Genomic DNA, 13,813 nt, shown 5'->3' with positions numbered 1-13,813 from the left:
ATGCCATGATCAAAACACCGAGCAGTGTATCCAACTCAAAAATGAAATAGAGGCCCTCATACGTGAGGATATCTCAAAAAGTTTCGAAGGAACCCGCCAACTCGACCCATCTCCGACCGATGACCCCAACCGATTGAAGAAGCAGCGAACAATTAGCCTACGGCCGCGGTCATCAACATGATCTCCAAACGATTGGACCGAAGGACGATTGCTGAAGGAGAGTCGATGAAGAAGCTGCGTCAGGATGATGTAATCATCTTTACAGATGAAGATGCTCGGGGAATCCAAACTCCCCATGATGTCACTGTTGTTGTCTCGGCAACAATAGTGAATTATAATGTAAGAAGGATTCTTATTGATAATAGAAGTTCGACTAATATTTTGTTCTACTCGACCTTCTTCCAAATGCGACTGTCGATTGATCGGCTCAAGAGAGTCTCTACGCCCCTAGTAGGTTTCGCTGGAAATGCCGTCACGGTGGAAGGAGAAATTACTCTTCCTGTGACAGCTGGAACCGAACCACGATAAATCACCGTCCACTTAACTTTCACGGTCATCCAAGTACCTTCGGCCTACAACGCCATACTTGGAAGACTCGGACTAAATGCTCTTAGAGCGATAGTCTCGACATACTACCTGCTGGTCCGATTCTCGATCAAAAACAGAGCTAGAGAAATGCACAGGGATCAACAGCTCGCTCGGCGATGCTTCCAAATCTCCACTCAAAGTAATGCACCGAAGAATTTCCTGCCGGTCGACAAGTTGGACCAATGGGAAGAGGAGGAACGGGGTGAACCGGCTGAACAGCTAGTTTCCATCCCAATAGCAAAAAATCCTGAACAGGTGATCTGGGTCGGGTTGCGATTATCCGATTCGGAGCGACAGCAGCTGGTTGAGCTGTTGAAGGCCAACGTCGACGTATTCGCTTGGTCGGCAGTGGATATGCCTGGCATCCCTCCAAAAATAATGACTCACCGACTCAACATCGCCCCTGGCATGAGGTCGGTGAGACAGAAGAAATGGTCTTTTGCTCTCGAAAGGCAAAAGGCCATCGACGAAGAAATGGATAAGCTACTCGAGGTGGGGTTCATCAGAGAAACCACATATCCCGACTGAATCGCCAATGTCGTCATGGTGAAGAAAGCCAATGAAAAGTGGAGGATCTGTATCGACTATACCGACCTGAATCATGCCTGCCCGAAGGACAGCTTTCCGCTGTCGAAGATCGACCAACTGGTGGATGCGACGTCCGACCATCGACTGCTCAGCTTCATGGATGCCTTTGCTGGATATAACCAGATCTGGATGGCGCCCGAGGATGAGGAGCATACGGCCTTCGTGACCACCAAGGGCCACCTTTACTACTATAGAGTGATGCCCTTCAGTCTGAAGAATGCCAGAGCCACCTACCAGTGACTCGTCAATAAGGTCTTCAAAGATCAAATCGGGTGCAACATGGAGGTGTACGTGGATGACATGCTGGTGAAGAGTGCATAGACTTCAGGTCACATCCAAGATCTTAAAAAAAATTTTTGCACTCTTCGACGACATCGGATGAAGCTGAACTCGGCCAAGTGCACCTTCGGAGTGGCTTCGGGGAAGTTCCTCGGGTTCCTCATTTCTCAACGCAGAATTGAGGCCAATCCCGAGAAGATAAAGGCGATCATCGATATGCGGCATCCGAACATCAAAAAGGAGGTACAGTAGCTCAATGAAAAGATCATCACGCTTAGCCGATTCATTTCTTGATCAGCTGAGAGATGCCTCCTGTTCTTCAAAACCCTGAGGCAGGCAAGGGACTTCTCTTGGCCGAATAAGTGTCGGGAAGCCTTCGAAGATTTGAAGAAATATCTGGCTTCTCCGCCCCTGCTTGTGAAGCCAGAGGTCGAAGAAACATTGTACCTTTACTTGGCTACCTCCCCCGAGGCGGTTAGCTCAGTGCTCGTCCGGGAGAATGAGAGTCGAATTCACCAGCCCATATATTATACCAGCAAAGTACTCCACGAAGCTGAAACTCGATACTCAAGGGTAGAGAAAATGATATTCACCTTGGTCGTATCAGCACAGCGACTCCGTTCATATTTTCAAGTGCATGCCATCGTGGTCCTCACCGACCAGCCCCTGAGGGCGATCCTGTATCATCTCGACATATTAGGACGACTGGCGAAATGGACGGTGAAGCTGAGTGAGTTTGATATTCAGTACCGACCGTAACCTGCTTTGAAAGTTCAGGTTCTGGCCGACTTTATTGCAGAATGCCTGACAACCAACCAAATGTCGGAAGATGGGAGCTCCAAAGAGGCTGCGATCTCTGAATATGACCCCGGGTCAACCTGGATATTGCACATCGATGGAGCTTCCAATGCTCAAGGGAGTGGGGCCGGGTTCTTGCTCACCAACTCGGAGGGAGTGGTTACCAAGTACGTCCTCTGATTCGACTTCAAAGTCTCTAATAATCAAGTCGAGTATGAAGCACTCCTCGCTGGCTTTAGAGTGGTGAAGGAGCTCGGAATCGACAGCCTCCGAGTCTTCTCCGACTCTCAGCTGATTGTGGGGCAAGTCAGAGGCGAATTTGAAGCGCGGGACCCGACCATGGCAAAATATCTTCAGAAAGTGAGAGATCTTGTAGCACATCTTAAGTATTTTGAAATCTCCCACATTCTCAGGATGGAGAACGCTCGGACCGATGCACTCTCTAGGCTTGCGACGTCCGACTACGGCACTTTAGGCCAGACACTTGTGGAGAGTCTCGAGCAATCGAGCACCGACAAGACTGAGGAGGTGCTGCAACTAACGACCGAGCCAAGCTGGATGGATCCGATCATTCAGTATCTGACCGATGGAACCAGCCCCGGAGATCCCACGGAAGCCAAGCGACTTCGATGGACGGCCTCCCAATATGTAATGATGGACAGGCGACTCTACAAAAGATCATTCTCCCTTCCCTTGCTGAGGTATCTGGGACCGACGGACGTGGACTACGCACTCGGAGAGGTGCATGAAGGGATCTGCAGAAATCACCTGGGGGGCAAATCCTTGGCCTATAAAGTCCTACGGCAAGGTTACTACTAGCCCACCATGAAGAAAGATGCGGCTGAGTTGGTTCGGAGGTATGAACCATGTCAAAAGTATGCCAACATACAACACCGACCCGCTAACCAGCTGACTTTCATTGTTGTCCCGTGGCCCTTCGTCCAGTGGGGAATCGACATACTTGGCCCTTTTCCTCCGGTATCTGGCCAAAGAAAGTTCATAGTTGTCACGATCGACTACTTCACCAAGTGGGTGGAGGCCGAACCTCTAGCGTAAATCATCGAGCGCAAGATGGAAGACTTCGTCCAGAAGTCCATCATCTTCAGGTTCGGGCTGCCACACACTATCATCACCGACAATGGACGATAATTCGATAACCGAGACTTCAGAGAACTCTGTGCAAGATTTTATATCATGCACAAGCTGACCTCGGTCGGGCATCCACAGTCCAACGGAAAAGTTGAAGTAACCAACCGAACCATTCTACATGGATTGAAGACTCGACTGAATGAAGCCAGAGGCCTCTGGGTTGAGGAATTACACTCCGTCCTGTGGGCATACCGAACGACACCCCGTATCCCGATCGGAGAGTCTCCTTTCAACCTGACCTACGGGACGGAGGTAATGATCCCACTCGAGATCAAGCTACCATCGACTAGAGTTGAGCAGTACTGTGAACCAGGCAACTTCGAGTGTCAGAGAGCTGACTTGGACCTCTTATCCGAGCTCCAACACGAGGCTTAACTCCTCATGGCCTCTTACCGACAAAGAGTGGCCCGATACTACAATGCTAAAGTTAAGCCCAAGTTTTTCAGACCCGGAGATCTGGTCTTAAGGAAGGCGGAAGTCTCGAAGCCTCTAGATCAAGGAAAACTGTCCCCGAACTGGGAAGGACCCTACAAGATAGCAGACGCCTGTAGATCGGGCACCTACCGACTTGAGACTCTGGGAGGAACGGCCATCCCTCAGACTTGGAATGCCGACAACTTGAAATTGTACCATCAATGAATTCTTTATGCCCTTGTTCGGAATACAACTCAATTTTGAAACCCCAGAGTCTATGAAGTCCGGCTCCCCGCCATGGCTCGGCCCTCGCCAAAAATATGAGCCCCGACGCCCCGACTTGGGCCTGACATTCCGTTGGGAATCGACGGCCTGATCACCAATGACACATCAGACTCTTGTGAGTACCGCTCTATCCACATTAACGGAAGGCCGGCGTTGGTAATGAAAACCTCTCTAAGTTGAAGCCACACCCCTTCCACAGTCGATACTCGATCAATGTGACTGGCTAACTTGCCGACTTGGCTCCTGCCAAGAAGGGCAAAATGCCAACTCGACCGACGTCGCACTCGCGACATACTGATCTGGTCACGACCGATCGAAGAGTATTCGACTTACCACCGTTTATCATACGTCGCGACGTATACACCCGATCAAGGTCCGGACAATGAATATTCGACTTATCATCGTTATCCTAACTAAATACGTCGGACACCACTCGACTATAGGATTCTACAGAATGATCATATCAACGAGCTGCATCCGAAGGTCGGTCGACACCCGACTCGACATGCACATCTGACCCAGGTCGGGGCGACGGACGCTCGACTTACACCCTCGACCATCGGATCCTATACAACCTGTACGACAGTCAGGACGTCGGTCTATGATCGGAGCTTGCTCTTCCCTTATCGTGGCGCACGCTACCGGCTATCTTGATTGGCTATGCGGGATCCTACTGAACGTCCTAACATGGTACGTCGGGCCTACGACTTGTACGCTCGGGGGAGTCTCGGCGAAACATACACTTTGAAGTCACATGAAGAAGAAAATTAAAAGTTTTCAATTTCATTCAAGTTGAAACTGGACTTACAAAATTGGGCCGAAGCCCGATTACAAGTATCCAAAACAAAAGCAAAAATAATAGATGCTCTGACTACTCGTCGGAGTCAACTTCCTGGATTGGGAAAAGTTCAGGGGTGACTGGTGTGCCCGCTCGGGTCGGAGTAGGATCGGAGGTTGGAGCCGCCTCACCTTCGGTGGCTTATTCCCCCGGCTCTGGGATGGCCTCCTCTGCAGCAGTGTGATCTCCCAACGTTGGGTCGGCCACCTCCTCTGCGGCTTGGCCCTCCGACCCTGGAGGAACGACACTGCTGAGATCAAGCTTCGGGTACAGACCCTGGACTGTATCCCGGGCATCCTCGTACCCCACTCGGTACGAGGTGAAGCCACTCTCCAGAAGCTCCTCGCAATACTTGTCGGAGCCGCGGAAGTCCTCCACCGCCCTGGTCAGCGCTTCCTTGGCTGACTCCGCCTCCGCCTTCGCTATGTCTGCGTCGGCTTGGGCGGTGGACAAGTTCTCCTCTGCCTTGGACAGATTCTCCAGGCTAACCCAGAGTTGCTCGTGCTCAGCCTCGAGCTCACCGACGCAACCATCCCGCTCATGCCGCAGCCGATGAGCGGTACGGGCCTTACGCTTGGCTTCCTCGCGGGCTGACTGAAGTTTGGCCCCCGAGGCAGCCAGGGCATCGGTAAGATGGGAGATCTCCTCCTCGATACTGACCTCCCGATCGGCCGACAGCTTCAGCTGCTCGACCAACGTCACCTTCTCAGCTTTGGCGGTCTCTGCCCTGCCCTTTCAGGCCATCCAGATGTCGTCGAACCTCCAGTACCCGACCTCCAGTTCGAACATACTATCGATCAGCTGTAAGCAGAAGGCCGATCGTCAGAAGAATAAAATAATAAAAACAACGATGGAGAGGGAAGACAAAGCAGAACTTACCCCGGTCAAAGTTGGGTAGAAGGAGGACAACATCTCGATCACTGGCCGACTCTTCAGAAGCTCCCGATCGATCGAGAGAATGGTCGCCTGACACAACCTCCTGGCCAAGTTGTGGTTGGCCAGGGCCGACGCTCTCTCAGGAACCCGAATGTCGGACGAGGCAACACGGTCCCCCGACCTCATGTCGTCCGCCGGCGCCATCGGGGCCTTCCCCCGATCGACCGTCCAGCTCCGAAGATCGGGGAAGGATGGGAGGCTCGAACTTGACTGAGTCCCCCCCGAGGCCGTGATGGGAGCCGCCGCAGGTCGTTCGAGCTCCCGTGCTCCAACCCGAACCTCCTCCACCGACGAGGCCACCGATACTCCTTCGGCTACCCCCTCCGTCGCCCTCTCCTCGGGTTGCGCCTCGGGTGGCACCGCCGACGCCGACAAGGTAATGACTGGTTCGGGCTGGGCGGTCGCCGTCGCCACGACGGTCGAGGATGACGTCTGGAGCCTCTTGGGTGGCCATGAAGGTCCAGCCCCAGACGTCGGTCTCTTCCTCGCCGCATGCTACCGAATATCGACGTCCATCAATCTCACTCTCGACGGCATGCCTGCAATTTCAACAAAAGAGTTAGCACAAGTTTGGAGACAGATAAAAAGCTAAAAGACAACCGACGGGTCAGACTGTACCTAGACGGGGGGCCGAACTTAGGTCGGCGTCATAAAGAGCTTGTTTGGTGACAAGCTCTCTCTGCTTCGGTATCGACATATCCTTGAGTCGGTAGAAGTCCTCCCGATCTTCTGCTTCCACTCGGCTGTTTTCGTTCGGCTGAGTTCGAGGGTCGCCCCAATGAAAAGGAAACCCCCAAGGTAGCGAAGAGGAAGCAAAAAAAAATTGGTTCTTCCACCCATAGATTGACGAGGGAAGGTCGGTGATGAAGGAAAGACCTTTTCGGAGATTGAAAAACCACCACTCTCGGGCTTTTGGATGGGGTCGGAGGACGAAGAACGTCCGAAAGAGAGAAATTCGAGGGGAGGTCGGCAGAAGCTGACACAGCAAGGCAAAGCTGACTATTAGTCAGACTGAGTTCGACGCCAGTTGCACCGGACAGAACCTGTAATAGTCCAAGATGTTCCGGACGAACTCCAAAATCGAAAGACGAAGACCAGCCCGAAGGTCCTCGACATAGAAGGCCACCCCTGGCCCTGAGACGGGTTATTAACCCGACCCTCAGTCCCTGGGGCGAAAAGTCCGAACTGCTCTGGGATACCATACAGTTCCTTGAGCCGTTCGACATTTGGCCCTGAAAGTGAAGAAACCTCCACCTCTGGGGTCGACTGAGAATCATCAGTCGGGTTCCCCGACTGACTTCCTGGAGGAGAGGTTCTAGCCATGATGCTAGCCCCAAGAAAGGAGAATAAAAAAGAAAATCAAAAGGAGGTGAAGATGCAAAGGAAGCGAAAAACGCAAGAAGACAAAGATGAAAAGTTTCGAGAAAAACTTTTCAAGGAGGAGACAAGAACAACTATCTGGAACTGGGGGACCACTCGACAGAGTCCCAGCGTCAGTAATAGGACTGTGAAAAGTGAAGTTTTGGATACAAGTGACCCTATATATATAGTGCCCCTCGATGGCCAGGATGGGAGCACGCCCAACGAGGGTCTTTCGGATGTTGACATGTGGCAGCATCTGGGCCCTTCCTCGGTCCGACGATTCGACACATCTGCCCCAGATCGAGCCACATCGCCTCCATCCGTGCGAATGACTCTAACCCAATGACCTCCTGACACGTGGCAGAAAAAATCGCATCTCGGGATTAATTAGCTGACGGCGGTTCGCATTTCTGATGGGATGCCTGATGGCGGTCCGCGTTCCCAATGGAACACCTGGCGGTGGTTTGCATTCCCAATGTGATGCCTGACGCCAGATCATCCGTTGATGTGGTCGGCAGAATCGAGGCATGACGTGATGAAAATCCACTCCTTTCGCCCGACGCCGTCACCCACGTGGTAACATGGGCCAACACGACATCAGACTCAGGAGTGGGAGGGGCAACTGTTGGGATATACCGACTGACCCCCGACGCTGACTCACCGACTGACCTCCGACGCCGACTCATCCTCGGGATGGTCCAACCGACACCCGACTCTACCCACCCGACGGACGGACGACTCCGACAATATCCGGCCCAGAGTATGCCGGCCGAACAGGCCAGTACTATCCCCAACCGGCTGAAAGGCCGAACCCATATCATCGACTCTCTGTCGGGGGTGACCGCCGACGTCCGACTTCTACAAGCCACCAGATCGGCCGACCGTGCTCCCGAGTCACCACCTGACAGCCGAATCCCGACGTATAGTCGGCCAGCCCGTCCGAACGTTGTATAACTGGCATGGGCTGCTGTCTCGCCAAGGATATGCCGTACGACCGTCAGGAGGTGTTGTCCTGCCGAAGATGTGGGGCGCTATCCTGCCAAGGACATGGATTAATTCCAATGACCTGACAGCCCATCAACGATTTGACAACCTCCGGCGACCTGACAACTCCCGACGATTTAACAACTCTCCAGTTGTCCACACCATTAATGGCGGGACTATACCATATTCTACTAAAAAAATGGGGTAAGGCAACAGCTCTGGTAAGCTCGAGTAAGCTCTCGGAAGCTCTCTCTCTCTCTGAGGCTCTCGCCCTCTCTCCATCACTGAGCCCCCCTGATTCTTTTCCACTGTTGCCTAGTTTCCTCTTTGACTTGACCATCGGAGGGTCCCCGCCGGAGGTATCTCCGGTCAATGTAGACTTTCCTTGTAGGTGCACGTTCCCGGTGACCAGATGATGAGGGGATTGACCGCAACAAAACTATATCAAGAACCAAACTCCCTGCTTCTTGGACTTCCTCATCTTGTAGTTGATGCCAGAAGCTGTTGTTTTTCCTGAGTTTTATTTCACAGTTTGACAAGGATTCCAGGAGTGTGAAATTAGATTCTTTTTCTTTTTTTATTTTTTGAAAAATAAAATACATCCTTGAAACACATGCAAAATTATCATGTACGACTGATCAAAAATTAAGGACCAATACTTGCCGGTTATAGCATCCAATGTGATTAACTGATGATTCTGAAAGTTGGTATTCAAGGAGATCGTACATGAATGCACTTGCAGCTCTTCAGAGTTCAGAGACATGCCAATACCTTAGAAAAGCAATAAGTGTAATGTTGATGGATGTGCTTGGTGGTGATGAAGAGCACATATTGTGCTCGTTCCTGGTGATCCCATTGTTTTCAGTAAAATCTTGTTTCTTTGGCATCATCAAGAGGAGATACCCGGATGATTGAATATATATGGATAGCCATGCATTATTACTTGGGACATCCTGGAAATCGGCCTACATTTCTTTAATCTATTATATCCTCTCTTCTGAAAATTTACTGTAGCTTATCTGAAACTCATTACCCAGCACGTGAGATGCCATAATCCACATCTTTTTGCATGCTTTTGGAATCGGGTAAACTACGTGCAGATCACTGAATTATTGCTGGCTAGTTTTGCAAATCCGCTTTTGTAGACCTGCTAGTTAGTTTATGTTATATATAGCTGATGTGGTTTATTTATGGAAATTGCAGGCTGCTAGTAGAGGGGAAGAAGGTATGACCCTCTTCTTTGTCTGCTGCAACCCAAGTTGTAGAGCCATCAAAACCGGCCGGCCTGACCCGTGGAGGGCCGGTCCTTCACAAATCGGGCCCATTAGGGTCGGACCAAAAAAGTTCTTTTGATAAACGGGCCATCAAATAGGCGGTCCAGCCCTAGCCCTTATAAGTGAAGGGCCTAAACGGGCCGGCCCTTATAGCTCACCAAAAAAATTAAAATAATTATAAAATTTATAAAAATTAAAGAATTATAATAAATTAAAAAACTCTCAAACATAATACTTCATCAAATAAATAAATAAAATCAATCCCTACATCAAATTTTAAAACACTAAAAGTGAACATGAAAAAACTCCAAAATTTTTGTAATAATATCATAATCTCTATTCTCTATAAGAAAAAACACCACAGACTAATTAAACTCCACAAAATCAAACAAACCAAGAAGTAATAAATATTGTTCAAATAACATTGAGTCCAACTATTGAAATTCAGTCCCTATTCTTAAGATTTTTGTCAACATTTCATTAATCAATAATCATCCTCATCTTCATCAATTATAACATTAGAAACTTGACAATCTTGTTTTGACAAATTTGCATCAACTTTTGTAGTTGAATCATCATCTTCATCTGCAATCCACAAGTAACAAATAACAAAGATCAATAAATAGTTAGAAAAAATCTATTTTGCATCTAACTAAATTCAAATTCTTATCTTAAATTATAAAAAAAGATATTACCATCATGAATAAAGCCATGTAACCAATTGCGGGTGCAAATGAGAGCTTGCACATGATCACCAAGGAGGCAGCATCTATATTTATTTAAAATATGAGCACCAATGCTAAAAGCTGATTCACTAGCCACTGTAGTGATTGGTATGCTTAGTATATCACAGGCCATTTGAAGAAAGGAGAGAGTAATAATGATCAGATGGGTAGTGGGAAGATGAATAGGGACTAAGGCTTGAAAAAAGTGATTTGAGTTATTAGACATTAACGATGGAAGTAATGACTAATGAGACATAGAAATGAGAAAAAAGATATTATAGAAATAATTGATTATTTACTGATTACTTTAAGTGGTTAAATTATTTTAAAATAATTTTTTTAAAAAAAACGGACTGGCCCGCGGGCTAGACGGACCAGCCCTCCACGGGCTGGGCTATAAATGGATCGGGCTAAAAGGCTTTTTTGTTAAATGGGCTGCTAAAACACTGACCCAGTCCTACTATTTTAAAGATCTAAACGGGTTGGCCCGCAGGCCAAGGCCCATTTTGACGGCGGGTATCGGTGGAGAGATTGATGAGTAGATGCCACCGTGCAGTTTATGTCATGGTCATATGACTCCACGAGAGCTTCAAATGGCCTACCAATTTGCTTATTGGCCAACAGAAGACCACGAACATTCCTGCCCAGAGTTAAAGTACTACTTGGGAATGGTATCATATATCAGTGTGAGATTTAGCTTTTGGTGCATCATCTTTGCGTCGTGTGTTTCCCTCCCTAATTTGAGAAGTAATGATACTAGAGCAGGTACCACACAAATAGATTGTGGCCACAGAATTGAGGTTGGCCCCAATGCAGATTAGGAAGCTAGCTTCTCTGTGGACCATTTATCTTGATTCCAAACTATCCTCTACCTAACTTTCATCAATCTACGTCAACAGTAGCTTCGTTTGTCTTGCTGGCCATGAAATAATTTCTCGTCCTGCTGTCACCTCCTGTATGTGCCTTCCTGTGTGAACTTCGTTTGAATGGGGACACAATTTTCCAGTGGTACAACGGGCCACACACCTTTCGGCCCTGAGTGCTTTTCCTAACTAATGTAAAAAAAAAAATTATTTATATAAATAATTTAAATTTTAACTTATTTATCGATTTGATGCAAAAATGATAAAATGTCATTAATGACGTTTTATCATCACCACGTCACCCTCCATTTTTCACGTCGGCGACACCCAAAATTTTTTTTTTTTAAAAAACGCCATTGGATATGACGTTTTTAAAAACGCCATTCCAAATGGCATTTTTAAAAATACCATATTATTTGACGATTTTAGTTTTTTTCTCAAAAAAAAATAAAAAAATATAAATTTTAATTTTAATTTTATAAAAAAATAAAAATCATAATTTTAATAAAAATAAAAATTATAATTTCAAATTACAATCTTCTTTTCAAATATTTTTTTTTAAAAAATATCACAAAAGAAGAAAAAAATTAGAAAAAAATGAGAAAAAAATAAAAATTATAATTTTGAATAAATTTTAAAAAATAAAAATTTTAATTTTAATTCAAATAAAAAAATAATTTTAAATTATTTTCTTCATTTAAAATTAAATTTTTTAAATAAATATCTAAAAAAAATTTAAAAAATTTAAAAAATAAAAAATACCCTAAAAAATGAGAAAGAAATTTGAAAAAAAATAAAAATTATAATTTTAAAATTAAAAAAATTTAAATTTAAATTTCAATAAAAAACATCATTTCAAATTACTTTCTCCATTTCAAATAATTTTTTTTAAAAAAAAGATATTCAAAAAAATTAAAAAATAAAAAAATAAAAAAAATAAAATATACAATAAAAACTAAAAAATTTAAAAAATAAAAAAAATAAAAATTATAATTTTAAATTTAAAAGAAATAAAATTTTTGATTTTAATTAAAATAAAAAACATCATTAGAAATTATTTTCCTCATTTCAAATTAATTTATTTAAAAAATATTCCAAACAAATAAAAAATAACTAAAAAAAATTCATAAAAATAAAAAAATGGTAAAAATAAAAAAAAATTATAATTTTAAATTATAAAAAAAATTAAAAATTTGATTTGAATTCAAGAAAAATAAAAGAAAAAATGCCATAAAAAAGTGAAAAAAAAAGAAAAAAATGTGGAAAAAAATAAAAATTATAAATTAAAATTTTTAAAAAATAAAAATTTAAACTTTAATTCAAATAAAAAATATCGTTTCAAATTACTTTCCCTATTTGAAATTATTTTTTTAAAAGAATAGCTGAAAAAAGAAAAAAATTGGTGTAAAAAAAATAAAAAATACCATAAAAAAAGAAAAGAATTGAATTAAAAAAAATAGAAATTATAATTCTAATTCAAAAATAAAAATTATAATTTTAAATTTAAAAAAATAAAAATTATAATTATAATTCAAATAAAAAACATCATTTCAAATTACTAAATTAATTTAACTTTATTTTTTTAAAAAATATTCCAAATAAAGGTAAAAAATACCTAAAAAATGCCAAAAAGAGTAAAAATGGAAGAAAATTAAAATTAAAATTTTAAATTATAAAAATTTTAATATGAATTCTGTTGGGTATAAAATACCCCCCAGTCGAAGTTCGTGACGGGAGTGACCCTCCGGGGATCCAACCGACTTTCGACCTCCGGCAACATCTCTTCAAACCTTCCAGGCGGCCGAGCCTCCACCACACTCTCAAGTTTTGCCGACGGACAGGACCCCGCCAGCGTCGATCGGATTTTTCGCGACGTCCGGACTCCTACGGGAGCCGGACCTTGCCCCCGACTCCAATTACAGGCAGACTTCGCCCGGGCTCCTACGGGAGCCGGACTCCTTCCACGACTTCACCTGCAGACTTCGTCCGGACTCCTACGGGAGCCGGACTTCGCCCACGACTCCAGCTGCAGGTAAACTTCGTCCGAACTCCTACGGGAGCCGGACTTCGCACCTGACTTTGATTGCAGGTAGACTTCGCCCGGACTCCTACGAGAGCCGGACTCTGCCTACGACTTCACCTGCTGATTTTGTCCTGACTCCTACGGGAGCCAAACTCCGCCCACGACTTCACCTGCAGACTTCGTCCGGACTCCTATGGGAGCCGGACTTCGCCCACGACTCCAGCTGCAGGTAAACTTCGTCCGGACTCCTACGGAAGCCGGACTTCGCACCTAACTTTGATTGCAGGTAGACTTCGCCCGGACTCCTACGGGAGCCGGACTCCGCCTACGACTTCACCTGCTGATTTCGTCCTGACTCCTACGGCAGCCGGACTCCGCCCACGACTTCACCTGCAGATTTTGTTCGGACTCCTACGGGAGCCGAACTCCACCCACGACTTCACCTGCAGACTTCGTCCGGACTCCTACGGGAGCCAGACTTCGCTCACGACTCCAGCTGCAAGTAAACTTCGTCCGGACTCCTACGGGAGCCAGACTTCGCACCTGACTTTGATTATAGGTAGACTTCGCCCGGACTCCTACGGGAGCCAGACTCCGCCTACGACTTCACCTGCTGATTTCGTCCTGACTCCTAAGGGAGCCGAACTCCGCCCACGACTTCACCTGCAGACTTCGTCCGGACTCCTACGGGAGCCGGACTTCGCCCA

At 45.9% G+C, this 13,813-nt stretch overlaps 1 protein-coding gene across 1 annotated transcript in view; it reads left to right on the top strand.

Moving 5' to 3' along the window:
• Positions 1–9,574, top strand: part of LOC140852427 (DNA-directed RNA polymerases II, IV and V subunit 9A-like) — a 36,349-nt gene extending 26,775 nt beyond the window's left edge. Inside the window, exon 4 of the mRNA XM_073245357.1 lies at positions 9,425–9,574. Within this exon, the coding sequence (XP_073101458.1) occupies positions 9,425–9,574 (150 nt within the window). The remainder of the gene's footprint in view (positions 1–9,424) is intronic.
• The last annotated feature ends 4,239 nt before the right edge of the window (positions 9,575–13,813 follow it).

The sequence above is a fragment of the Elaeis guineensis genome, chromosome 11 (assembly GCF_000442705.2).
Source record: "Elaeis guineensis isolate ETL-2024a chromosome 11, EG11, whole genome shotgun sequence".
Taxonomy (NCBI): domain Eukaryota; kingdom Viridiplantae; phylum Streptophyta; class Magnoliopsida; order Arecales; family Arecaceae; genus Elaeis; species Elaeis guineensis.
Note: the sequence above shows the minus strand (reverse complement) of the source record. Positions and strands in the feature narration are given on the sequence as shown.